Source organism: Ranitomeya variabilis, chromosome 3, assembly GCF_051348905.1.
Source record: "Ranitomeya variabilis isolate aRanVar5 chromosome 3, aRanVar5.hap1, whole genome shotgun sequence".
Taxonomy (NCBI): domain Eukaryota; kingdom Metazoa; phylum Chordata; class Amphibia; order Anura; family Dendrobatidae; genus Ranitomeya; species Ranitomeya variabilis.
The window spans coordinates 774,639,975-774,667,117 of NC_135234.1; the positions used below are offsets into that span (position 1 = coordinate 774,639,975).

General features: G+C 43.6%; 1 protein-coding gene across 8 annotated transcripts in view; it reads right to left on the bottom strand.

Moving 5' to 3' along the window:
- Nucleotides 1-27,143, bottom strand: part of ARAP1 (ArfGAP with RhoGAP domain, ankyrin repeat and PH domain 1) — a 209,480-nt gene that overhangs the window by 14,738 nt on the left and 167,599 nt on the right. For 6 of the 8 annotated variants that reach the window (XM_077298856.1, XM_077298851.1, XM_077298852.1 and 3 more), the window contains 17 exons: nt 21,601-21,775; nt 15,962-16,093; nt 15,742-15,877; nt 13,900-14,002; nt 13,562-13,757; nt 12,437-12,476; nt 12,187-12,350; nt 11,814-12,020; nt 11,625-11,730; nt 10,980-11,127; nt 8,417-8,500; nt 8,259-8,327; nt 7,447-7,564; nt 7,181-7,297; nt 6,960-7,096; nt 4,807-4,848; nt 3,399-3,481 (listed from right to left, as the gene is read on the bottom strand). In XM_077298856.1, coding sequence (XP_077154971.1) covers nt 3,399-3,481; nt 4,807-4,848; nt 6,960-7,096; nt 7,181-7,297; nt 7,447-7,564; nt 8,259-8,327; nt 8,417-8,500; nt 10,980-11,127; nt 11,625-11,730; nt 11,814-12,020; nt 12,187-12,350; nt 12,437-12,476; nt 13,562-13,757; nt 13,900-14,002; nt 15,742-15,877; nt 15,962-16,093; nt 21,601-21,775 — 2,057 coding nt within the window. The remainder of the gene's footprint in view (nt 1-3,398; nt 3,482-4,806; nt 4,849-6,959; nt 7,097-7,180; nt 7,298-7,446; nt 7,565-8,258; nt 8,328-8,416; nt 8,501-10,979; nt 11,128-11,624; nt 11,731-11,813; nt 12,021-12,186; nt 12,351-12,436; nt 12,477-13,561; nt 13,758-13,899; nt 14,003-15,741; nt 15,878-15,961; nt 16,094-21,600; nt 21,776-27,143) is intronic. The other 2 variants (XM_077298858.1, XM_077298857.1) reach the window with 1 other exon arrangement.

Consider the following 27,143-nt stretch of genomic DNA (forward strand, 5'->3'; position numbering starts at 1 on the left):
ATGGGCAAGAGGGAGCAATGATCTGCAGAGCTTATCACCATGTATGATGGGCAAGAGGGAGCAATGATCTGCAGAGCTTATCACTATGTATGATGGGCAAGAGGGAGCAATGATCTACAGAGCTTATCACCATGTATGATGGGCAAGAGGGAGCAATGATCTGCAGAGCTCATAACTATGTATGATGGGCAAGAGGGAGCAATGATCTGCAGAGCTCATCACTATACAAGCCAAAAGAACAGGAGTCTAGAAATCCAAAGCATCATATAAAACCAAAAACAACTTTTATTAAATAGACTACACAGTAACAATAAATATTAAAATAGTATCATATATAAATCTGTCATAAACAATATGTAACATCACAGAGGCATCAGAAAGGAGATCTAGTGGTAGCCAGGTTAGGTGTCAGCTACAAAATATATGCCAGACATGAGCAAAAGTGCACAAATAAGAATATGGAAAAAAGGCTAGGACAATTTAACAGGTAGTGCACAGTGCACAATCCACAACGTCCCCAAGTAGAGCTCAAAGTCCTCAACCCACCATACAGAACATTGGTATTACGTGCTTACCCATGTTGTAGTATCAAAAAGAGTAGCTGGCACTTCACCCGGCGGCCCCGGACGCGCGTTTCGCGGTATCGCTTTATCAACATTTATGTTGATACATTTAGGTTGATAAAGCGATACCGCGAAACGCGCGTCCGGGGCCGCCGGGTGAAGTGCCAGCTACTCTTTTTGATACTACAACATGGGTAAGCACGTAATACCAATGTTCTGTATGGTGGGTTGAGGACTTTGAGCTCTACTTGGGGACGTTGTGGATTGTGCACTGTGCACTACCTGTTAAATTGTCCTAGCCTTTTTTCCATATTCTTATTTGTGCACTTTTGCTCATGTCTGGCATATATTTTGTAGCTGACACCTAACCTGGCTACCACTAGATCTCCTTTCTGATGCCTCTGTGATGTTACATATTGTTTATGACAGATTTATATATGATACTATTTTAATATTTATTGTTACTGTGTAGTCTATTTAATAAAAGTTGTTTTTGGTTTTATATGATGCTTTGGATTTCTAGACTCCTGTTCTTTTGGCTTGTATTCATTTGGAGTTGTCCTTTATATTGGACCTGTTTGGGGTATCCAGGGAGGGATATATACCCTCAGTTACAAGTTTATTTGGTGGTTTGTGATTACGTGCATATAGAGCTCATCACTATGTATGATGGGCAAGAGGGAGCAATGATCTGCAGAGCTTATGACCATGTATGATGGGCAAGAGGGAGCAATGATCTGCAAAGCTCATCACTATGTATGATGGGCAAGAGGGAGCAATGATCTGCAGAGCTTATCACCATGTATGATGGGCAAGAGGGAGCAATGATCTGCAAAGCTCATCACTATGTATGATGGGCAAGAGGGAGCAATGATCTGCAGAGCTCCAGAGGAGTAATATCCTGCAGGATTATCACTATGTATCAATGGATGGAGGGAGCAATGATCTGCAGAGCTCCAGAGGAGTAATGTCCTGCAGAATTATTACTATGTATCAGTGGATGGAGGGAGAAATGATCTGCAGAGCTCCAGAGGAGTAATATCCTGCAGAATTATCACGATGTATCAGTGGATGGAGGGAGCAATGATCTGCAGAGCTCCAGAGAAGTAATATCCTGCAGGATTATCACTTTATATCAGTGGATGGAGGGAGCAATGATCTGCAGAGCTCCAGAGAAGTAATATCCTGCAGGATTATCACTATGTATCAGTGGATGGAGGGAGCAATGATCTGCAGCGCTCCAGAAGAGTAATATCCTGCAGAATTATCACTGTGTATCAGTGGATGGAGGGATCAATCATCTGCAGAGCTCCAGAGGAGTAATATCCTGCAGAATTATCACGATGTATCAGTGGATGGAGGGAGCAATGATCTGCAGAGCTCCAGAGGAGTAATATCCTGCAGAATTATCACGATGTATCAGTGGATGGAGGGAGCAATGATCTGCAGAGCTCCAGAGAAGTAATATCCTGCAGGATTATCACTATGTATCAGTGGATGGAGGGACCAATGATCTGCAGAGCTCCAGAGGAGTAATATCCTGTAGAATTATCACTATGTATCAGTGGATGGAGGGAGCAATGATCTGCAGAGCTCCAGAGGAGTAATATCCAGCAAGATTATCACTATGTATCAGTGGATGGAGGGAGCAATCATCTGCATAGCTCCAGAGGAGTAATATCCTGCAGAATTATCACTGTGTATCAGTGGATGGAGGGAGCAATCATCTGCAGAGCACCAGAGGAGTAATATCCTGCAGAATTATCACTATGTATCAGTGGATGGAGGGAGCAATCATCTGCAGAGCTCCAGAAGAGTAATATCCTGCAGAATTATCACTATATATCAGAGGATGGAGGGAGCAATCATCTGCAGAGCTCCAGAGGAGTAGTATCCTGCAGGACTTATCACTATGCATCAGTGGATCGAGGGAGCAATCATCTGCAGAGCTCCAGAGGAGTAATATCCTGCAGGACTTATCACTATGTATCAGTGGATGGAGGGAGCAATGATCTGCAGAGCTCCAGAGGAGTAGTATCCAGCAAGATTATCACTATGTATCAGTGGATGGAGGGAGCAATGGTCTGCAGAGCTCCAGAGTAATATCCTACAGGATTATCACTATGTATCAGTGGATGGAGGGAGCAATGATCTGCAGAGCTCCAGAGGAGTAATATCCTGCAGAATTATCACTATGTATCAGTGGATGGAGGGAGAAATGATCTACAGAGCTCCAGAGGAGTAATATCCTGCAGGACTTATCACGATGCATCAGTGGATGGGGGGAGCAATGATCTGCAGAGCTCCAGAGGAGTAATATCCTGCAGGAATATCACTATGTATCAGTGGATGGAGGGAGCAATCATCTGCAGAGCTCCAGAAGAGTAATATCCTGCAGAATTATCACTATATATCAGAGGATGGAGGGAGCAATGATCTGCAGAGCTCCAGAGGAGTAGTATCCTGCAGAATTATCACTATGTATCAGTGGATGGAGGGAGCAATGGTCTGCAGAGCTCCAGAGTAATATCCTACAGGATTATCACTATGTATCAGTGGATGGAGGGAGAAATGATCTACAGAGCTCCAGAGGAGTAATATCCTGCAGAATTATCATTGTGTATCAGTGAATGGAGGGAGCAATCATCTGCAGAGCTCCAGAGAAGTAATATCCTGCAGGACTTATCACTATGTATCAGTGGATGGAGGGAGCAATCATCTGCAGAGCTCCAGAGGAGCGATATTCTGTAGAAGGAGCAGTGTTGTGCAGATCTCTAGCGGTGGAATCAGTCGGCAGGCAGAGGGAGCGACGCTCTGCAGAGTAACACTTCGTACCTGGTGGGTGCTCGGACCTTGGTCCTGATGCCCAGATGCAGTGTCAGGTTCTTGATGCTCCATTCCTTCTCCGGCCGGTGACTCTGCGGCACAAGGGGGTCAGTTAATGGCTTGTTTCATGTTCTCCCATCTGTCCCCATCCCCCATTATGCGCCAACACTCAGCGGTGCAGGCAGTCGTGTGCTGCAGCCAAAGAATGCGACGTTTCCGCCTCTTTCTAATAGACTTTGTGATTCTGCTTGCTGTCAGTGAATGGACAGAATGTGGCAGAAGCCTCTCCTGAACTAACACTTCTCACAGCGGAAGGAGAAGCCGCTGACCTGAACCGACACACTGTAGCGGAATCACCAGGACGTTACATGCCATAAACCCACCATGACCAATTACTATCACAGCAGAGGATCTGTTACAATTGTGTCCAGTCGTCTGTGAGGTTCCAGGATACAATGTATCACCGGTAACAATGTATCACCGGTAACAATGTATCACCGGTAACAATGTATCACCGGTAACAATGTATCACCGGTAACAATGTATCACCGGTAACAATGTATCACCGGTAACAATGTATCACCTGTAACAATGTATCACCTGTCTGCACAGGAGCCAGATTTGCGCTGCTGCTGTGGTTAAAGGGTTACTCCCAAACTCACTAGTGATCCCCTGTCCTAACACTGGATGGGGGATATGCCCTGACTACATACAACTGTGACAAACCCTCAGCTGTGAGATTACTAGGTCACAGCAGCTTTTCCGTCTCTGCTTGCTGTCAGAGAGTTAAAACCAGAGATCTCGGAACTGGTAAATTTTTTACACAAAGTCGATTAGAAAGTTGCAAAACTTATTTATTTACAAAAATCTGGACACCGTCCCTTTAATTATGACACTCTTAAAGAAATAGAAGCCCCATTTTTAAGACTTGGATTCCTTGCTTTACAAATCTTTTTGTAATGTTCAGTCTTTCCTGTCCTTTACTCTGGTCACATCCAGAGCTGCAGAGAAACACCCGGCGACTGCAGCACAAAAAACTAATGTGGAGAGAAAGTGAATCAGAAGTAGCAACCAAAGCTGCAAGACGAGCCTCACTTCAGTCTGTTCCTGCAGCTCTGGTTGTGACTGGAGCACAGGACGCGAAGGAACATTCAATATATAAATAGAAGGAAGGAGCAAGAAATCACCGGAGTCAGCCCAACTACTACTCCCAATATGTACAGCCATTCAATGATTGGTGCATGTCCTGACACCGGACGTGAGAGAGAATCCATCACCCGCACCGCAGGGGCCAAACACCGGGGCACCGCAGGGGCCAAACACCGGGGCACCGCAGGGGCCAAACACCGGGGCACCGCAGGGGCCAAACACCGGGGCACCGCAGGGGCCAAACACCGGGGCCCCACAAACCTCTCACCTCACTGCCGCTATCCGAGGATAATCTGTGCTCCCTCGTGTTCTGCTTAATAAAGGACGGCGGTTACATAAGGCGCGGACAAGAAAGAGCAAAGCTACACAGAGCAGGGACAGGACGCCCGAGCCAGCACAGAAGGGGTTACTGAGCGCACCAGGCAGGAAGCAGAAAGCGCTGCAGACTACACAGGGTTAAATAATGAACAATTCATCCCTCTACATAGGGGGCAGTATTATAGTAATTATATAATTGTACATAGGAGCAGTATTATAGTAGTTATATTCTTCTACATAGGAGCAGTATTATAGTAGTTATATTCTTGTACATAGGAGCAGTATTATAGTAGTTATATTCTTGTACATAGAAGCACTATTATAGTAGTTATATTCTTGTACATAGGGGGCAGTATTATAGTAGTTATATTCTTGTACATAGGGACAGTATTATAGTACTTATATTCTTGTATATAGGAGCAGTATTATAGTAGTTATATTCTTGTATATAGGGGCAGTATTATAGTAGTTATATTCTTGTACATAGGAGCAGTATTATAGTAGTTATATTCTTGTACATAGGAGCAGTATTATAGTAGTTATATTCTTATACATAGGAGCAGTATTATAGTAGTTATATTCTTGTACATAGGAGCAGTATTATAGTAGTTATATTCCTGTACATAGGAGCAGTATTATAGTAGTTATATTCTTGTATATAGGGGCAGTATTATAGTAGTTATATTCTTGTATATAGGGGCAGTATTATAGTAGTTATATTCTTGTACATAGGAGCACTATTATAGTAGTTATATTCTTGTACATAGGGGGCAGTATTATAGTAGTTATATTCTTGTACATAGGGACAGTATTATAGTACTTATATTCTTGTATATAGGAGCAGTATTATAGTAGTTATATTCTTGTACATTGGGGCAGTATTATAGTAGTTATATTCTTGTACATAGGGGGCAGTATTATAGTAGTTATATTCATGTACATAGGAGCAGTATTATAGTAGTTATATTCTTGTATATAGGAGCAGTATTATAGTAGTTATATTCTTGTACATAGGGAGCAGTATTATAGTAGTTATATTCTTGTACATAGGGACAGTATTATAGTACTTATATTCTTGTATATAGGAGCAGTATTATAGTAGTTATATTCTTGTACATTGGGGCAGTATTATAGTAGTTATATTCTTGTACATAGGGGGCAGTATTATAGTAGTTATATTCATGTACATAGGAGCAGTATTATAGTAGTTATATTCTTGTATATAGGAGCAGTATTATAGTAGTTATATTCTTGTACATTGGGGCAGTAATATAGTAGTTATATTCTTGTACATAGGGGGCAGTATTATAGTAGTTATATTCATGTACATAGGAGCAGTATTATAGTAGTTATATTTTTGTACATAGGAGCAGTATTATAGTTGTTATATTCTTGTAAATAGGAGCAGTATTATAGTAGTTATATTCTTATATATAGGAGCAGTATTATAGTAGTTATATTCTTATATATAGGAGCAGTATTATAGTAGTTATATTCTTATATATAGGAGCAGTATTATAGTACTTATATTCTTGTACATAGAGGCAGTATTATAGTAGTTATATTCTTGTACATTGGGGCAGTAATATAGTAGTTATATTCTTGTACATAGGAGCAGTATTATAGTAGTTATATTCTTGTATATAGGAGCAGTATTATAGTAGTTATATTCTTGTACATTGGGGCAGTAATATAGTAGTTATATTCTTGTATATAGGGGCAGTATTATAGTAGTTATATTCTTGTACATAGGAGCAGTATTATAGTAGTTATATTCTTGTACATAGGGGGCAGTATTATAGTAGTTATTTTCTTATACATAGGAGCAGTATTATAGTAGTTATATTCTTGTACATAGGGGGCAGTATTATAGTAGTTATATTCTTGCACATAGGAGCAGTATTATAGTAGTTCTATTCTTGTACATAGGGGCAGTATTGTAGTACGGTAGTTCTATTCTTGTACGTAGGGGCAGTATTATAGTAGTTAGGGGCAGACTTATTCTCAGTGCCCGCTGCGCTGTATATAAAAAGGTTCATGATGCGGATATCAGAATCTCACAATTACACTACACGGGGGTTAGCGGTGCTCTGTTATACTCACCCTCACTTCGCGGTACATTCGCAGCACGCTACTGTTTAACATAAAGTATCGATCATGAAAATTAGGAACGAATCCTAGTAAACTCCTTTCCTCTCGAAACTTCATCATCCCGTTCTTGTTATCTCCCACCCGGTTCTCTGGAGAAAGGAGGAACGTTTAGTCTTCACAATGAATAACTCGCTCAGAGGCAGAAGCGCAGGATCTGGTCGGCGACTACTCACTGATATAGAACAGCATGGCGTCCATGTGTGGGTCTTTCTTCACAATCACGTGGGTGCTGTTGGAGACCTGAGAGTGAAAGATGGGAAGCACTTTCTCCGAGAAATGCAGGGGGCGCTCTGTGGATGCAAACCGTACAGATAACAGTTGGTTGCTTGACTCCATACAAATACATTTTGCATCAAGCTGTAAAGTGAGGTTCTTTGCTTATCTGCAGAGTAGAGTTTTGTGCGGACATCTAGTGGCGGATCTGTTCACTGGAACACACCTAATTCTCCTGAGTTGTCCACTTCCGAGCAGATCCAGTAGTCTCCATCCTTTACCAGTATATTTCGACGTTCCAGCAGTGTTTCAGTTAATTCCTGCGCCGTCATAGTGACAGCAATCTGGAAAATCAAAGTCCGGGCTAACTAGTCAAACCATTATATTAATGAGCAGTGTCCCGCACATTACCAGCCAGCGGCGTCCAGTACGTTACCAGCCAGCGGCGTCCCGTACATTACTAGGCAGCCACGTCCAGTATATTACTAGGCAGCCGCGTCCTGTACATTACCAGTCAGCGGCGTCCCATATGTTACCAGTCAGCGGCGTCCCGTACATTACTAGGCAGCCACGTCCAGTATATTACTAGGCAGCCGCGTCCTGTACATTACCAGTCAGCGGCGTCCCATATGTTACCAGTCAGCGGCATCCCGTACATTACCAGCCAGTGGCATCCCGTACATTACCAGCCAGTGGCTTCCCATACATTACTAGTCAGCCGCGTCCTGTACATTACTAGTCAGCCGCGTCCTGTACATTACCAGTCAGCGGCGTCCCGTACATTACCAGCCAGCGGCGTCCCATATGTTACCAGCCAGCGGCGTCCCGCACATTACTAGTCAGCCGCGTCCCATACATTACCAGCCAGCGGCGTCCCATACGTTACCAGTCAGCGGCATCCTGTACATTACTAGGCAGCTGCGCCCCGTACATTACTAGGCAGCAGCGTCCCATACATTACTAGGCAGCCACGTCCCGTACATTACCAGTCAGCGGCATCCCACAAGTTACTACTCAGCTCTGGAGGTGAATACTTACTTGGACGCTGTGTTCACACTCCGCTTTCTTCTCCATCAGGAAGACGGTGCAGATAAAATGTTGTCCCTGCTAAGAGATTAAATAAGTAATGATTATAATGCTGTAGTGATGTCAGGATTACAATAATTGGCGACCGGTAGCATCTGCTGCGGTCTCACCCGCCGTCCCATCTGGTTTTCATTGCGCATTTTCATGATGGTGGTCGTGATGTCGAGCTGCTTTTGTATCTCCATAATGTCCATCTAGAAGGAGAAATGCAAAAAAGTTCAATAAGTGACGACAGCAGGTGACAACTAGTGATGAGCGAGTGTACTCGTTGCTCGGGTGGTCTCTGAGTATTTATTAGTGTTCGGAGATTTAGTTTTCATCGCCTCAGCTGAATGAATTACAGCTACTATCCAGCTTGATTACATGTGGGGATTCCCTAGCAACCAGGCAACCCCCACATGTACTCAGGCTGGCTAGTAGCTGTAAATCATTCAGCTGTGGCGATGAAAACTAAATCTCCGAACACTAATAAATACTCAGAGACCACCTGAGCAACGAGTACACTCGCTCATCACTAGTGACAACCCCAAGCAGAACAATAAGCAAAGAAAAAGGAAAAAAATCAGGATTTATGTATCTTTCTTTATGAAAGACATTGTAATATATGTTATAACCCCCAAGACATAATAACATTCTCCCAACACACAGACATAATAACATCCCCTCTACCCCAAGACCTAATAACATCCCCTCTACCCTCAGATATAACATCCCCTCTACCTCCAGACATAATAACATCCCCTCTACCCTCAGATATAACATCCCCTCTACCCCAAGACATAATAACATCCCCTCTACCTCCAGACATAATAACATCCCCTCTACCCCCAGACATAATAACATCCCCTCTACCCCAAGACATAATAACATCCTCTCTACCCTCAGACATAATAACATCCCCTCTACCCTCAGATATAACATCCCTCTACCCCAAGACATAATAACATCCCCTCTACCCCAAGACATAACAACATCCCCTCTACCCCCAGACATAACAACATCCCCTCTACACGCAAGACATAACAACATCCCCTCTACCCTCAGATATAACATCCCCTCTACCCCAAGACATAATAACATCCTCTCTACCTCCAGACATAATAACATCCCCTCTACCTCCAGACATAATAACACCCCCTCTACCTCCAGACATAATAACATCCCCTCTACCTCCAGACATAATAACACCCCCTCTACCTCCAGACATAATAACATCCCCTCTACCTCCAGACATAATAACATCCCCTCTACCCGCAAGACATAATAACATCCCCTCTACCCGCAAGACATAATAACATCCCCTCTACCCGCAAGACATAATAACATCCCCTCTACCCGCAAGACATAATAACATCCCCTCTACCCCCAGACATAATAACATCCCCTCTACCCGCAAGACATAATAACATCCCCTCTACCCCCAGACATAATAACATCCCCTCTACCCCAAGACATAATAACATCCCCTCTACCCGCAAGACATAATAACATCCCCTCTACCCCCAGACATAATAACATCCCCTCTACCTCCAGACGTAATAACATCCCCTCTACCCGCAAGACGTAATAACATCCCCTCTACCCCCAGACATAATAACATCCCCTCTACCCCAAGACATAATAACATCCCCTCTACCTCCAGACATAATAACATCCCCTCTACACGCAAGACATAACATCTTGTGACGACACCGCATTTATTCTTAATTATGACAGATGTATTATTTTGGAGGCAAGGGACATGAGCCATCGTTCATACGAGCCTGTACATTTAATTGTTGTAGGTTGACTTGTATGTATCAGCCCCGGCAGCTTATTATTCTACAACCATTGGAGTACAAAGACGCAGACTGACAGCTGTGGGTATAAAAGGGACCTCTCTCCTTCTTGAGAGAGAGTCTACAGGCCAGTAGCCAAGGAACCAGGGCGCCAACGGAAGGAATACAGATCTTCTCCATTGAACATCACTGAACCCTCAAAAACATTTGAAGAACCCAGGTTGGGACAACAAAGGACTGTCTGCTTCCTAAGATTGCCACTACCCCCTCTCTGTAAGTGCCCACCAAAAGCGGGGTGTCACTGGTTGGGGTAATTGACCCTGGAAGCACCAAATTCTCAGAAGGTGAGACTGCCATATGCACCATCTTGTGTATTTGCTGGGACTGTGTTATCACCACACTGTTACCTTCACCCCGTGTTGTCTGAGTAGTATTTGGCCCTGGGAAGGAGTACGGGCGTTCGGTGGATGAGTCCTGGTTCAGGAGGTCATTCTAACTATAGCCAGGCCAGCAGATGGGTGCACCTACTGACTCTCGCGTCTCCACACCTCCCATCTACACCCCCAAGACATAAGAACATCCCCTCTGTCCCTCAAGGCACCGTCGCCTCCAAGGGTGGAAGCTATGTTGGTGCCGACCTCTTGGAGCCTGGGGCGACGCTCTCCGACTATATTGGCACCAATGCATTAACTCCTCCTGCCATTTATAATAAGCTCTGGAGGTGGAGTCTCGGGAGATCTATGTCCGGCCCATAGATCTTAAGAAAAATGTGGATTTCTCGGAAATAAGACATCAGATATCAATTGTATTCAGCTTTCTGTGACCTACATCCCCATATAGACGACTCAGGAGGATTGATCCCCCTGACAGATTCCTTTTAACCCTTTATACATACACCGAATATGGGCATGAAGAAGTTGATCAGGTCCTCCACCACCCGGCCCGGCTTGTAGTTCTGTCCGTCTGTCTGGAAGAGCGTGGGGCCAAACACAATGGCCAAGTTGTGAACGTTCATCTGATTGATGTCAGAGAAGTGCTGGATGCTACAAGAAAGAGACGTGACAGCGGGACAGACAGCGCGCGGGACAGGCAGAGCGCGCGGGACAGGCAGAGCGCGCGGGACAGACAGAGCGCGCGGGACAGACAGAGCGCGCGGGACAGACAGAGCGCGCGGGACAGACAGAGCGCGCGGGACAGACAGAGCGCGCGGGACAGACAGAGCGCGCGGGACAGGCAGAGCGCGCGGGACAGGCAGAGCGCGCGGGACAGGCAGCGCGCGCGGGACAGGCAGCGCGCGCGGGACAGGCAGCGCGCGCGGGACAGGCAGAGCGCGCGGGACAGGCAGCGCGCGCGGGACAGGCAGCGCGCGCGGGACAGGCAGCGCGCGCGGGACAGGCAGCGCGCGCGGGACAGGCAGCGCACGCGGGACAGACAACGCGCGCGGGACAGACAGCGCGCGCGGGACAGACACCGCGCGCGGGACAGACACCGCGCGCGGGACATCACTGATCACAACGGGACACATCACCACCACACTCACCAATACAGGTGGCCGATTAAGGCTTTCAGAGTCGCGCGGTTGACAGGCGGCAGTATCTCCAGCAGCTCCTGGTACCTGCGGATTCTCTCGTTTTCAGCTTCTATACCTGGAGGAGACGAGACATGGAGCATAACCGTTTCCTTCTTGTCCACTGGAGGCAGGGTCGCAGCGGTTGTCACTTCTTCTCACCTGTGACATGCAGCCACTGCAAACAATGCTCTGCGAACAATCCCTCCCCGATGCCTCTGAAGAACCTCTTGAGGGCGTCCGTCACGTTGTCCACATGCTCATCCTCCTTCAGCACCACGCTGCGCGCGTCCTTCTTCAGCGCATCCAGCAGACTGGTGATCTTGGAGTTCTGCCCACTCTTCCTGTAGATCCCTTCAGATCCCACCCCTGAGGAGCGACCACAGGATAACGTCAGGTCAGAAACCTTACAGGTCAGTTCATTCTGTATGTTAATGGCGGCCACTCCAATAAAATGTGCAGCCCCACCGAGCGGACCTCCCAAACCTGACGACCACAGCAGTCCCCGCCATCGCCGGTAACCGGTCACATTTACCAAAACTTGAGATGTGGTGGATGCATTTCTCCACGATGCAGGGGACGTCAGAGTCCGTCAGCTGCTGGTCGGACAGAGTGCTGCCGGTGGTGCTGCTCGCCTTGTGGATGGCGGCGGTCCAGCCGGAGAAGTCCAGCTTCCGCTCTGCCAGGATGTAGGTGGTCCTACGGGGGAGAATGTGCAGCAGATTAATGGGGGACGGCAGGAGACGAGTGATGCCTTCTCCACACTGGGACCCGCGGACACCTACCTCCCCCGCTCCACCAGGACAAGGTCTTTATCTTTAGTGGCTGCAAAGACCAAGGAACCAACATTAATAATGAACGCTGCTAATCAGAACAACCTGACCTCCTGCGCCGTCCTCCATATTACTGTAGCTTCCACGGGTCCAAACAACATTGTGGCCAAAATCCCAGAAAACTCACAAACTTCCCGCGTGCACTTCGTGCTTCTCCCTCTGACAACTCTTCCTGTCATGCAAATCTATCTGTATACAGTTTAAATAGATTCACTGGTGCATTATGGGACTATATACTGTACATACTCAGGAAACTCCAGTATGACCTCGTTGTCACATGTATAAACGACCACCTCACCTGTCACAGACCACCTCAACTGCACCAACCACCTCACCTGCACCAACCACCTCAACTGCACCAACCACCTCACCAACCGCCTCACCTGTCACCAACCACCTCACCTGCACCAACCACCTCAACTGCACCAACCGCCTCACCTGTCACCGACCACCATCAACTGCACCAACCACCTCACCAACCGCCTCACCTGTCACCAACCACCTCACCTGCACCAACCACCTCAACTGCACCAACCACCTCAACTGCACCAACCGCCTCAACTGCACCAACCGCCTCACCTGTCACCAACCACCTCACCTGTCACCAACCACCTCAACTGCACCAACCACCTCACCAACCACCTCACCTGTCACAGACCACCTCAACTGCACCAACCACCTCACCAACCGCCTCACCTGTCACCAACCACCTCACCTGTCACCAACCACCTCACCTGTCACCAACCACCTCAACTGCACCAACCACCTCAACTGCACCAACCACCTCAACTGCACCAACCACCTCAACTGCACCAACCACCTCAACTGCACCAACCACCTCACCAACCGCCTCACCTGTCACCAACCACCTCACCTGTCACCGACCACCTCACCTGTCACCGACCACCTCACCTGTCACCGACCACCTCACCTGTCACCGACCACCTCACCTGTCACCGACCACCTCACCTGTCACCGACCACCTCACCTGTCACCGACCACCTCACCTGTCACCTGCACTCAGTATACAACCTATTGCCACTTTTCTGGGTGTGCCGCCATGTTACCCCGACATACACAGCTCGGAGAGTTTCTTTAGGTTAGTGACCTCCACGGTCTCGCCGTCCTCCATGTAGGTGTACAGATAGGTCTTACAGAGGGAGAACCAGCCCACCCGTGACCGCTCCAGGCTCCTCCCTACTTTAAACTGCAGCTGCCCGATCCGGTCAAAATCATAACTTAGAAGCTCCTCGGCCTTCAGAGGCAGAAAACACTAAAAAAATAAATACAAATAAATAAAATAAATCAATCATGGGGAGGGGTGTCTTTGGGGGGGTAGTTACTATTTAAGCAATTCCCTAAAAAGCCTTAAAGGGGAAACTTCCCTGAAAATGTATGCAGCAAGAGATGGCTACCTTAGTGATGGACTTGACCCATTCTCCGGCTTCCTCCGCGGTCTCTGCAGCAAACAGATAGAGTCTCTCGGACTTAGTGTAAATCTCGAAGGCGCTGTCATACCTGCGAGGAGGGGAGTAAGGTGGTGAGACGCAGCCCCACAAAGCCACGCCACGCCTAAAGGGGAAGGGCTGATGAAGGGGGAAGGACTGATAAAGGGGAAGGACTGACAAAGGGGAAGGACTGACAAAGGGGAAGGACTGACAAAGGGGAAGGACTGACAAAGGGGAAGGACAGATAAAGGGGAAGGACTGATAAAGGGGAAGGACTGATAAAGGGGGAAGGACAGATAAAGGGGGAAGGACAGATAAAGGGGGAAGGACTGATAAAGGGGAAGGACAGATGAAGGGGAAGGACAGATGAAGGGGAAGGACTGACGAAGAGGAAGGATAGATAAAGGGGAAGGAGAGATAAAAGGGAAGGACTGACAAAGGGGAAGGACTGACAAAGGGGAAGGACTGACAAAGGGGAAGGACTGACAAAGGGGAAGGACAGATAAAGGGGAAGGACAGATAAAGGGGAAGGACTGACAAAGGGGAAGGACTGATGAAGGGGAAGGACTGATAATGGGGAAGGACTGATAATAGGGAAGGACAGATGTAGGGGAAGGACTGACGAAGAGGAAGGACTGACGAAGAGGAAGGACTGACGAAGAGGAAGGACTGACGAAGAGGAAGGACTGACGAAGAGGAAGGACTGACGAAGAGGAAGGACTGACGAAGAGAAAGGACTGACAAAGGGGAAGCACTGATAAAGGGGAAGGAGAGATAAAAGGGAAAGACTGATAAAGGGGAAGGACAGATAAAGGGGAAGGACTGATGAAGGGGAAGGACAGATAAAGGGGAAGGACAGGTAAAGGGGAAGGACAGATAAAGGGGAAGGACAGATAAAGGGGAAGGACTGATAAAGGGAAGGACAGATAATGGGGAAGGAGAGATAAAGGGGAAGGACTGATGAAGGGGAAGGACAGATAAAGAGGAAGGACATAAAGCGGAAGGACAGATAAAGGGGAAGGACAGATAAAGGGAAGGACTGGTAAAGGGGAAGGACTGATAATGGGGAAGGACTGATAAAGGGGAAGGACTGATAAAGGGAAGGACAGATAAAGGGGAAGGAGAGATAAAGGGGAAGGACAGATAAAGAGGAAGGACATAAAAGGGAAGGACAGATAAAGGGGAATGATTGATAAAGGGGAAGGACTGATAAAGAGGAAGGACATAAAGGGGAAGGACTGATAAAGGGGAAGGACTGATAAAGGGAAGGACTGGTAAAGGGAAGGACTGGTAAAGGGGAAGGACAGATAAAGGGAAGGACTGGTAAAGGGGAAGGACTGATAATGGGGAAGGACTGATAATGGGGAAGGACTGATAATGGGGAAGGACTGATAATGGGGAAGGACTGATAATGGGGAAGGACAGATGAAGGGGAAGGACTGACGAAGAGGAAGGACTGACGAAGAGGAAGGACTGACGAAGAGGAAGGACTGACAAAGGGGAAGGACTGATAAAGGGGAAGGAGAGATAAAAGGGAAGGACTGATAAAGGGGAAGGACAGATAAAGGGGAAGGACAGATAAAGGGGAAGGACTGATAAAGAGGAAGGACTGATAAAGGGGAAGGACTGATAAAGGGGAAGGACTGATAAAGGGGAAGGACTGATAAAGGGGAAGGACTGATAAAGGGGAAGGACTGATAAAGGGGAAGATCTGCTCCTGGTGCCACAAATTAAAGGGATCTGCTTCACTGACGGGTGGGAGTGATAAGAGGAGTGCGGAGGATGATGGTGGTCACAGACGCCTCTCACCCGTGGGTGTCCGGGGGGACGACCACTACACACACAATCTCATCCATCCGGATCTCGCCGTTGGGGCTGGAGATGTGGTTGTTCTCGTAGTATCGGAGGGTCCCCTCATTGAGGACACACCAGCGGCGGCTGAACTCTGTGGAAACCAGCGAGGATACAATGTAACCAGGGCCACATTCACAGCAGACACAAGGTGACATTACCGACATGCGACACTCACCCTCCTTGGCCTTCCTGTCGGTGACCAGCTTGGTCATGGACGAGGTCTTGTAGAGGTAGCCGTTGTGAGTGATGGGGTGCTGCATGACGTAGTATTGCTCCTGATTAACCCCCAGGTCCAAGCGAGGAATCTCTGATCAGAAAAGAAGACGATCAATCAATACGAGCAGCGTCCACTGGATGTCAGCGAGTGTCTGCCAGAACTGTGACCGGGCCCCCACACTGATTACGGGGCCCCTTATTTACCTCGACAAGGTAGCACGTCCAGAGGACTGTCTAGACTGAATATTTTGCAGCTTATGCCTAACTGTAAGAAGGTTAGCACAGATAGAAATGTTCTTTCACTGACAGCAAGCAGACATATTTCAAGTAGAGAGAAATTGCATTATAAAGTCCATCAGAGTTGTACAATTGTTTACAAGGACTGAGATTCATTACTAAGACTGTACGCTGCTCTGCCACTGCCGACCACTAGATGTCAGTATCTGACCACAGACGCGGAAGTCGCACAATGGTCACATTGTCACCGCAGTCACATGATCCAGAGAGTGATCCAGAGACTTCATGAGCAACTCTCCAGTATTTCTATCTGGGTCCAAGTCCAGGAATGAAGCCGTCACCTGCACAGTGCAAATAGTGAGGGCCGTGTATCTAATCCTATCCTGTGTGATACTGTCTGCTGAGCCGTGTATCTAATCCTCTCCTGTGTGATACTGACTGCTGAGCCGTGTATCTAATCCTCTCCTGTGTGATACTGACTGCTGAGCTGTGTATCTAATCCTATCCTGTGTGATACTGACTGCTGAGCCGTGTATCTAATCCTCTCCTGTGTGATACTGACTGCTGAGCTATGTATCTAATCCTCTCCTGTGTGATACTGTCTGCTGAGCTGTATATCTAATCCTATCCTGTGTGATACTGACTGCTGAGCTGTGTATCTAATCCCATCCTGTGTGATACTGACTGCTGAGCTATGTATCTAATCCTCTCCTGTGTGATACTGTCTGCTGAGCTGTATATCTAATCCTATCCTGTGTGATACTGACTGCTGAGCCGTGTATCTAATCCCATCCTGTGTGATACTGACTGCTGAGCTATGTATCTAATCCTCTCCTGTGTGATACTGTCTGCTGAGCTGTATATCTAATCCTATCCTGTGTGATACTGACTGCTGAGCTGTGTATCTAATCCCATCCTGTGTGATACTGACTGCTGAGCTATGTATCTAATCCTCTCCTGTGTGATACTGTCTGCTGAGCTGTATATCTAATCCTATCCTGTGTGATACTGACTGCTGAGCTGTGTATCTAATCCCATCCTGTGTGATACTGACTGCTGAGCTGTGTATCTAATCCTCTCCTGTGTGATACTGACTGCTGAGCTGTATATCTAATCCTATCCTGTGTGATACTGACTGCTGAGCCGTGTATCTAATCCTATCCTGTGTGATACTGACTGCTGAGCCGTGTATCTAATCCAATCCTGTGTGATACTGACTGTTGAGCCGTGTATCTAATCCTCTCCTGTGTGATACTGTCTGCTGAGCCGTGTATCTAATCCATCCTGTGTGATACTGTCTGCTGAGCTGTGTATCTAATCCTCTCCTGTGTGATACTGACTGCTGAGCCGTGTATCTAATCCTCTCCTGTGTGATACTGACTGCTGAGCTGTGTATCTAATCCTATCCTGTGTGATACTGACTGCTGAGCCGTGTATCTAATCCTCTCCTGTGTGATACTGACTGCTGAGCCGTGTATCTAATCCTCTCCTGTGTGATACTGACTGCTGAGCCGTGTATCTAATCCTCTCCTGTGTGATACTGTCTGCTGAGCTGTGTATCTAATCCTCTCCTGTGTGATACTGACTGCTGAGCCGTGTATCTAATCCTATCCTGTGTGATACTGTCTGCTGAGCTGTGTATCTAATCCTCTCCTGTGTGATACTGACTGCTGAGCCGTGTATCTAATCCTCTCCTGTGTGATACTGACTGCTGAGCCGTGTATCTAATCCATCCTGTGTGATACTGTCTGCTGAGCTGTGTAACTAATCCTCTCCTGTGTGATACTGACTGCTGAGCCGTGTATCTAATCCTATCCTGTGTGATACTGACTGCTGAGCCGTGTATCTAATCCTCTCCTGTGTGATACTGTCTGCTGAGCTGTGTAACTAATCCTCTCCTGTGTGATACTGACTGCTGAGCCGTGTACCTAATCCTATCCTGTGTGATACTGACTGCTGAGCCGTGTATCTAATCCTATCCTGTGTGATACTGACTGCTGAGCCGTGTATCTAATCCTCTCCTGTGTGATACTGTCTGCTGAGCTGTGTATCTAATCCTCTCCTGTGTGATACTGACTGCTGAGCTGTGTATCTAATCCTATCCTGTGTGATACTGACTGCTGAGCCGAGTATCTAATCCTATCCTGTGTGATACTGTCTGCTGAGCTGTGTATCTAATCCTATCCTGTGTGATACTGACTGCTGAGCTGTGTATCTAATCCTATCCTGTGTGATACTGACTGCTGAGCCGTGTATCTAATCCTATCCTGTGTGATACTGTCTGCTGAGCCGTGTATCTAATCCTCTCCTGTGTGATACTGACTGCTGAGCTGTGTATCTAATCCTATCCTGTGTGATACTGACTGCTGAGCCGTGTATCTAATCCTTTCCTGTGTGATACTGTCTGCTGAGCCGTGTATCTAATCCTCTCCTGTGTGATACTGACTGCTGAGCCGTGTATCTAATCCCATCCTGTGTGATACTGTCTGCTGAGCCGTGTATCTAATCCTCTCCTGTGTGATACTGACTGCTGAGCTGTGTATCTAATCCTCTCCTGTGTGATACTGACTGCTGAGCCGTGTATCTAATCCTCTCCTGTGTGATACTGACTGCTGAGCCGTGTATCTAATCCTATCCTGTGTGATACTGTCTGCTGAGCCGTGTATCTAATCCTATCCTGTGTGATACTGACTGCTGAGCCGTGTATCTAATCCTATCCTGTGTGATACTGACTGCTGAGCCGTGTATCTAATCTTGTCCTGTGTGATACTGCCTGCTGAGCCGCGTATCTAATCCTCTCCTGTGTGATACTGACTGCTGAGCCGTGTATCTAATCTTCTCCTGTGTGATACTGCCTGCTGAGCCGCGTATCTAATCCTATCCTGTGTGATACTGACTGCTGAGCCGTGTATCTAATCCTATCCTGTGTGATACTGACTGCTGAGCTGTGTCTAATCCTCTCCTGTGTGATACTGTCTGTTGAGCCGTGTATCTAATCCTCTCCGGTGTGATGCGGTTCGCTGAGCTGTGTATCCCATTTGTGTAGATCCATCAGACGGATATTTTGCTGTGAACCCCTTTCCCACCATCATGCTTGGAATGTGGGGTCTCCACTGCCAAGGTGCGCACAGATATGGCGGATTACGGCGGGGTCACCACGTCACGAGGAGCTTTCTTATGCTTGCAGCCAGGATTGGAGTTAGGGGCAGGCAAACTAGGCACTGGCCCAGGGACCCCCAGTCAGTGGCCGCTTTGGGGTTCATGAGTCAGGGGGACCAAGTGCCAGTGCCGGCTTCGCACATAGATGTCGATACAGTTGAAAGCAATGATGGAGGAGAGCGTGTCAGGTGACGATTCCTCTCCCATCATTCCCCTCTGCATCTGACATCTTTTTTTTAATCGATGAGTACATGGTGGCCATAATGCTGCAGGACTATGCGGCTGCATTATACTATATGGACTGTATGGGGCTGCAGTATACTCTATGGGGGATGCATTATAGTCTATAGGAGCTGTATTATAGTCTATGGGAGCTGCATTATACTCTATAGGAGCTGCATTAGTCTATAGGAGCTGCATTATACTCTATGGGGGCCGCATTATAGTCTATAGGAGCTGTATTATAGTCTATGGGGGCTGCATTATACTCTATGGGGGCTGCACTATACTCTATGGGAGCTGAATTCTACGCTATGGGAGCTGCATTATACTCTATGGGGGCTGCAATATACTTTGTGGGGGCTGCATTATACTCTATGGGAGCTGCATTATACTCTATAGGGGCTGCATTATACTACTATGGGAGCTACATTATACTATATGGGAGTTTCATTATACTTGATAGGGGCTGCATTATACTACATGAGGCTGCATTAGGCTCTGTGCACACGATGCGGATTTTGCTGCTAATCCGCAGCATTTTCCCATGAGTTTACAGTACAATGTAAACCTATGGGAAACCAAAAATGCTGTGCACATGCTGCTGAAAAAAACGCGCGGAAACGCAGCCACTTACATTCCGCAGCATGTCAATTCTTTGTGCAGAATCTGCAGCGGTTTTTACACCTGCTCCTTAATAGAAAACCGCAGGTGTAAAACCGCAGTGGAATCCGCACAAAAACCACGGTAAATCCGCAGTAAATCCACGATAAATCCGCAGGAAAAACGCAGTGTTTTTGCCCTTGGATTTATCAAATCCGCTGCGGAAAAATCTGCAGTGGACCATTCTACGCGTGCACATACCCTTATAATCTATGGAGGTTGCATTATAGTCTATGGGGGCTGCATTATACTATATGGGGCTTGCATTATACTATATCAAGCACTATACGATGTGTATTATACTGTATGGACTATGGGGAGTGCATTATATTGTACTGTATGGAGGACTATGGGGATTGCATTAAACAATATGGAAGTGTATGGGGAGTGCATTATACAATATTGAGGACTATGGGATCTGCATTATACTATATGGAGGACAATGGGGAGTGCATTATACACTATCGGGAGTGCATTATACTATATGGAGGACTATGGGGAGTATTATACTATATGGAGAACTATGGGGTGCATTATATTGTATGTAGCACTATAGGGAGTGCATTATACAATATGGAGGAATATGGGATGCATTATACTATATTGAGGATTATAGGGAGTGTATTATACTACATGGGGGACTATCGGGAGTGCATTTTACTCTATGAAGCACTATGGGGGGGGAGTGCATTATACAATATGGAGGAATATGGGTTGCATTATGCTATATTAAGGACTATAGGGAATGTATTATACTATGTGGACGACTATATTCTATATTGACGACTATGGGGAGTGTGTTATACTATATGGAGGACTATGGAGAGTGTATTATACTATATCGAGGACTATGAGTGTATTATACTATATGGAGGACTATGGGGAGTGTATTATACTATATGGAGGACTATGGGAGTGTATTATACTATACGGAGGACTATGGGGAGTGCATTATACTATGTGGAGGACTATGGGGAGTGTGTTATACTATATGGAGGCCTGAACACATGTAAATGCAGCCAAAACATGGAAGCATTTCAGAATCCACTTTAAACCTTTGCCCAGGGTCCCACTTTGTCTAAAAATGGTGATGATTGCAGCCATTTCTTTCCAACAATCTGACAGCATCGCATAATACCTCTGAGAGCTGGGGCTTTGTTACAATTGTATCAGTGTAGACAATCATCTGTGAGCAGAACACTTCAGCAGCTTAAATCTCTGCTGTGACCGAGTTGCTCCCAACACAGAGGTCACCAGAGTCTAGATAGCATTTATCAAGCAGTCGCCAACGATCACATAGCGTAGAAGACGGCAACTTACCAGAATTTCTATTCTGCTTCAAAAACTCCTCCTGCAGCTTCTGCCCGGCCTGCTGCGCCAACTCCAGGGGCTGCGAGAAAAACAACTCCCCACACGTGCAGTTAATGTCAGCGCCGCAAAACACCAGCGCCTGTGTCTCTGTCAGATCAGTAGTGGTCACCGCAACACACAAGGCCTGCGGATAAGAGAGGATCAAGTCAGTATACTGACGGCACAATGCGGGCGGCAACATAGGATATGCTTATAAAACAGAACTGTGTACTAACATATTCCTGTACCTAGGGGGCAGTATTATAGTAGTTATATTCCTGTACATAGGGGCAGTATTATAGTAGTTATATGGTACATAGGGGCAGTATTATAGTAGTTATATTCTTGTACATAGGGGAAGTATTATAGTAGTTATATTCCTGTACATAGGGGCAGTATTATAGTAGTTATATGGTACATAGGGGCAGTATTATAGTAGTTATATTCTTGTACATAGGGGAAGTATTATAGTAGTTATATTCTTTTACACAGGGAGCAGTATTATAGTAGTTATATTCTTGTACATAGGAGCAGTATTATAGTAGTTATATTCTTGTACATAGGGGAAGTATTATAGTAGTTATATTCTTGTACATAGGAGCAGTATTATAGTAGTTATATTCCTGTACATAGGGGCAGTATTATAGTAGTTATATGGTACATAGGGGCAGTATTATAGTAGTTATATTCTTGTACATAGGGGCAGTATTATAGTAGTTATATTCTTTTACACAGGGAGCAGTATTATAGTAGTTATATTCTTGTACATAGGAGCAGTATTATAGTAGTTATATTCTTGTACATAGGAGCAGTATTATAGCAGTTATATTCTTGTACATAGGGGCAGTATTATAGTAGTTAGATTCTTGTACATAGGAGCAGTATTATAGCAGTTATATTCTTGTACATAGGAGCAGTATTATAGTAGTTATATTCTTGTACATAGGGGCAGTATTATAGTAGTTAGATTCTTGTACATAGGAGCAGTATTATAGCAGTTATATTCTTGTACATAGGGGCAGTATTATAGTAGTTATATTCTTGTACATAGGAGCAGTATTATAGTAGTTATATTCTTGTACATAGGAGCAGTATTATAGTAGTTATATTCTTGTACATAGGGGCAGTATTATAGTAGTTAGATTCTTGTACATAGGAGCAGTATTATAGCAGTTATATTCTTGTACATAGGAGCAGTATTATAGTAGTTATATTCCTGTACATAGGGGCAGTATTATAGTAGTTATATTCCTGTACATAGGAGCAGTATTATAGTAGTTATATTCTTATACTTGGTGGCAGTATTATAGTAGTTATATTCTCGTACATAGGAGCAGTATTATAGTAATTATATTCTTGTACATAGGGGCAGTATTATAGTAGATATATTCTTGTACATAGGAGCAGTATTATAGTAGTTATATTCTTGTACATAGGTGCAGTATTATAGTAGTTATATTCTTGTACATAGGGGCAGTATTATAGTAGTTATATTCTTGTACATAGGTGCAGTAATATAGTAGTTATATTCTTGTACATAGGGGGCAGTATTATAGTAGTTATATTCTTGTACATAGGAGCAGTATTATAGTAATTATATTCTTGTACATAGGAGCAGTATTATAGTAGTTATATTCTTGCACATAGGGGCAGTATTATAGTAGTTATATTCTTGTACATAGGGGAAGTATTATAGTAGTTATATTCTTTTACACAGGGAGCAGTATTATAGTAGTTATATTCTTGTACATTGGAGCAGTATAATAGTTATATTCTTGTACATAGGAGCAGTATTATAGTAGATATATTCTTGTACATAGGAGCAGTATTATAGTACTTATATTCTTGTACATAGGGGCAGTATTATAGTAGTTATATTCTTGTACATAGAGGTAGTATTATAGTAGTTATATTCTTGTACATAGGGGGCAGTATTATAGTAGTTATATTCTTGTACATAGGAGCAGTATTATAGTAGTTATATTCTTGTACACAGGAGCAGTATTATAGTAGTTATATTCTTGTACATAGGGGCAGTATTATAGTAGTTATATTCTTGTATATAGGAGCAGTATTATAGTAGTTATATTCTTGTACACAGGAGCAGTATTATAGTAGTTATATTCTTGTACATAGGAGCAGTATTATAGTAGTTATATTCTTGTACATAGGAGCAGTATTATAGTAGTTATATTATTGTACATAGGGGCAGTATTATAGTAGTTATATTCTTGTACATAGGAGCAGTATTATAGTAGTTATATTCTTGTACATAGGGGCAGTATTATAGTAGTTATATTCTTGTACATAGGAGCAGTATTATAGTAGTTATATTCTTGTACATAGGGGCAGTATTATAGTAGTTATATTCTTGTACATAGGGGCAGTATTATAGTAGTTATATTCTTGTACATAGGAGCAGTATTATAGTAGTAATATTCTTGTACGTAGGGGCAGTATTATAGTAGTTATATTCTTGTACGTAGGAGCAGTATTATAGTAGTTATATTCTTGTACATAGGAGCAGTATTATAGTAGTAATATTCTTGTACATAGGGGCAGTATTATAGTAGTTATATTCTTGTACGTAGGAGCAGTATTATAGTAGTTATATTCTTGTACATAGGGGCAGTATTATAGTAGTTATATTCTTGTACATAGGAGCAGTATTATGGTAGTTATATTCTTGTACATAGGAGCAGTACTATAGTAGTTATATTCTTGTACATAGGAGCAGTATTATAGTAGTTATATTCTTGTACATAGGAGCAGTATTATAGTAGTTATATTCTTGTATATAGGGGCAGTATTATAGTAGTTATATTCCTGTACATAGGGGGCAGTATTATAGTAGTTATATTCTTGTATATAGGAGCAGTATTATAGTAGTTATATTCTTGTACGTAGGAGCAGTATTATAGTAGTAATATTCTTGTACATAGGGGCAGTATTATAGTAGTTATATTCTTGTATATAGGAGCAGTATTATAGTAGTTATATTCTTGTACATAGGGGCAGTATTATAGTAGTTATATTCTTGTACATAGGGACAGTATTATAGTAGTTATATTCTTGTACACAGGAGCAGTATTATAGTAGTTATATTCTTGTACATAGGAGCAGGATTATAGTAGTTATATTCTTGTACATAGGAGCAGTATTATAGTAGTTATATTCTTGTACATAGGAGCAGTATTATAGTAGTTATATTCTTGTACATAGGGGCAGTATTATAGTAGTTATATTCTTGTACGTAGGAGCAGTATTATAGTAGTTATATTCCTGTACATAGGGGGCAGTATTATAGTAGTTATATTCTTGTACATAGAGGTAGTATTATAGTAGTTATATTCTTGTACATAGGGGGCAGTATTATAGTAGTTATATTCTTGTACATAGGAGCAGTATTATAGTAGTTATATTCTTGTACATAGGGGCAGTATTATAGTAGTTATATTCTTGTATATAGGAGCAGTATTATAGTAGTTATATTCTTGTACACAGGAGCAGTATTATAGTAGTTATATTCTTGTACATAGGAGCAGTATTATAGTAGTTATATTCTTGTACATAGGAGCAGTATTATAGTAGTTATATTATTGTACATAGGGGCAGTATTATAGTAGTTATATTCTTGTACATAGGAGCAGTATTATAGTAGTTATATTCTTGTACATAGGGGCAGTATTATAGTAGTTATATTCTTGTACATAGGAGCAGTATTATAGTAGTTATATTCTTGTACATAGGGGCAGTATTATAGTAGTTATATTCTTGTACATAGGGGCAGTATTATAGTAGTTATATTCTTGTACATAGGAGCAGTATTATAGTAGTAATATTCTTGTACGTAGGGGCAGTATTATAGTAGTTATATTCTTGTACGTAGGAGCAGTATTATAGTAGTTATATTCTTGTACATAGGAGCAGTATTATAGTAGTAATATTCTTGTACATAGGGGCAGTATTATAGTAGTTATATTCTTGTACGTAGGAGCAGTATTATAGTAGTTATATTCTTGTACATAGGGGCAGTATTATAGTAGTTATATTCTTGTACATAGGAGCAGTATTATGGTAGTTATATTCTTGTACATAGGAGCAGTACTATAGTAGTTATATTCTTGTACATAGGAGCAGTATTATAGTAGTTATATTCTTGTACATAGGAGCAGTATTATAGTAGTTATATTCTTGTATATAGGGGCAGTATTATAGTAGTTATATTCTTGTACATAGGAGCAGTATTATAGTAGTTATATTCCTGTACATAGGGGGCAGTATTATAGTAGTTATATTCTTGTATATAGGAGCAGTATTATAGTAGTTATATTCTTGTACGTAGGAGCAGTATTATAGTAGTAATATTCTTGTACATAGGGGCAGTATTATAGTAGTTATATTCTTGTATATAGGAGCAGTATTATAGTAGTTATATTCTTGTACATAGGGGCAGTATTATAGTAGTTATATTCTTGTACATAGGGACAGTATTATAGTAGTTATATTCTTGTACACAGGAGCAGTATTATAGTAGTTATATTCTTGTACATAGGAGCAGGATTATAGTAGTTATATTCTTGTACATAGGAGCAGTATTATAGTAGTTATATTCTTGTACATAGGAGCAGTATTATAGTAGTTATATTCTTGTACATAGGGGCAGTATTATAGTAGTTATATTCTTGTACGTAGGAGCAGTATTATAGTAGTTATATTCTTGTACATAGGAGCAGTATTATAGTAGTTATATTCTTGTATATAGGGGCAGTATTATAGTAGTTATATTCTTGTACATAGGAGCAGTATTATAGTAGTTATATTCCTGTACATAGGGGGCAGTATTATAGTAGTTATATTCTTGTACATAGGGGCAGTATTATAGTAGTTATATTCTTGTACATAGGAGCAGTATTATAGTAGTTATATTCTTGTACATAGGGGCAGTATTATAGTAGTTATATTCTTGTACATAGGGGCAGTATTATAGTAGTTATATTCTTGTACATAGGAGCAGTATTATAGTAGTAATATTCTTGTACGTAGGGGCAGTATTATAGTAGTTATATTCTTGTACGTAGGAGCAGTATTATAGTAGTTATATTCTTGTACATAGGAGCAGTATTATAGTAGTAATATTCTTGTACATAGGGGCAGTATTATAGTAGTTATATTCTTGTACGTAGGAGCAGTATTATAGTAGTTATATTCTTGTACATAGGGGCAGTATTATAGTAGTTATATTCTTGTACATAGGAGCAGTATTATGGTAGTTATATTCTTGTACATAGGAGCAGTACTATAGTAGTTATATTCTTGTACATAGGAGCAGTATTATAGTAGTTATATTCTTGTACATAGGAGCAGTATTATAGTAGTTATATTCTTGTATATAGGGGCAGTATTATAGTAGTTATATTCTTGTACATAGGAGCAGTATTATAGTAGTTATATTCCTGTACATAGGGGGCAGTATTATAGTAGTTATATTCTTGTATATAGGAGCAGTATTA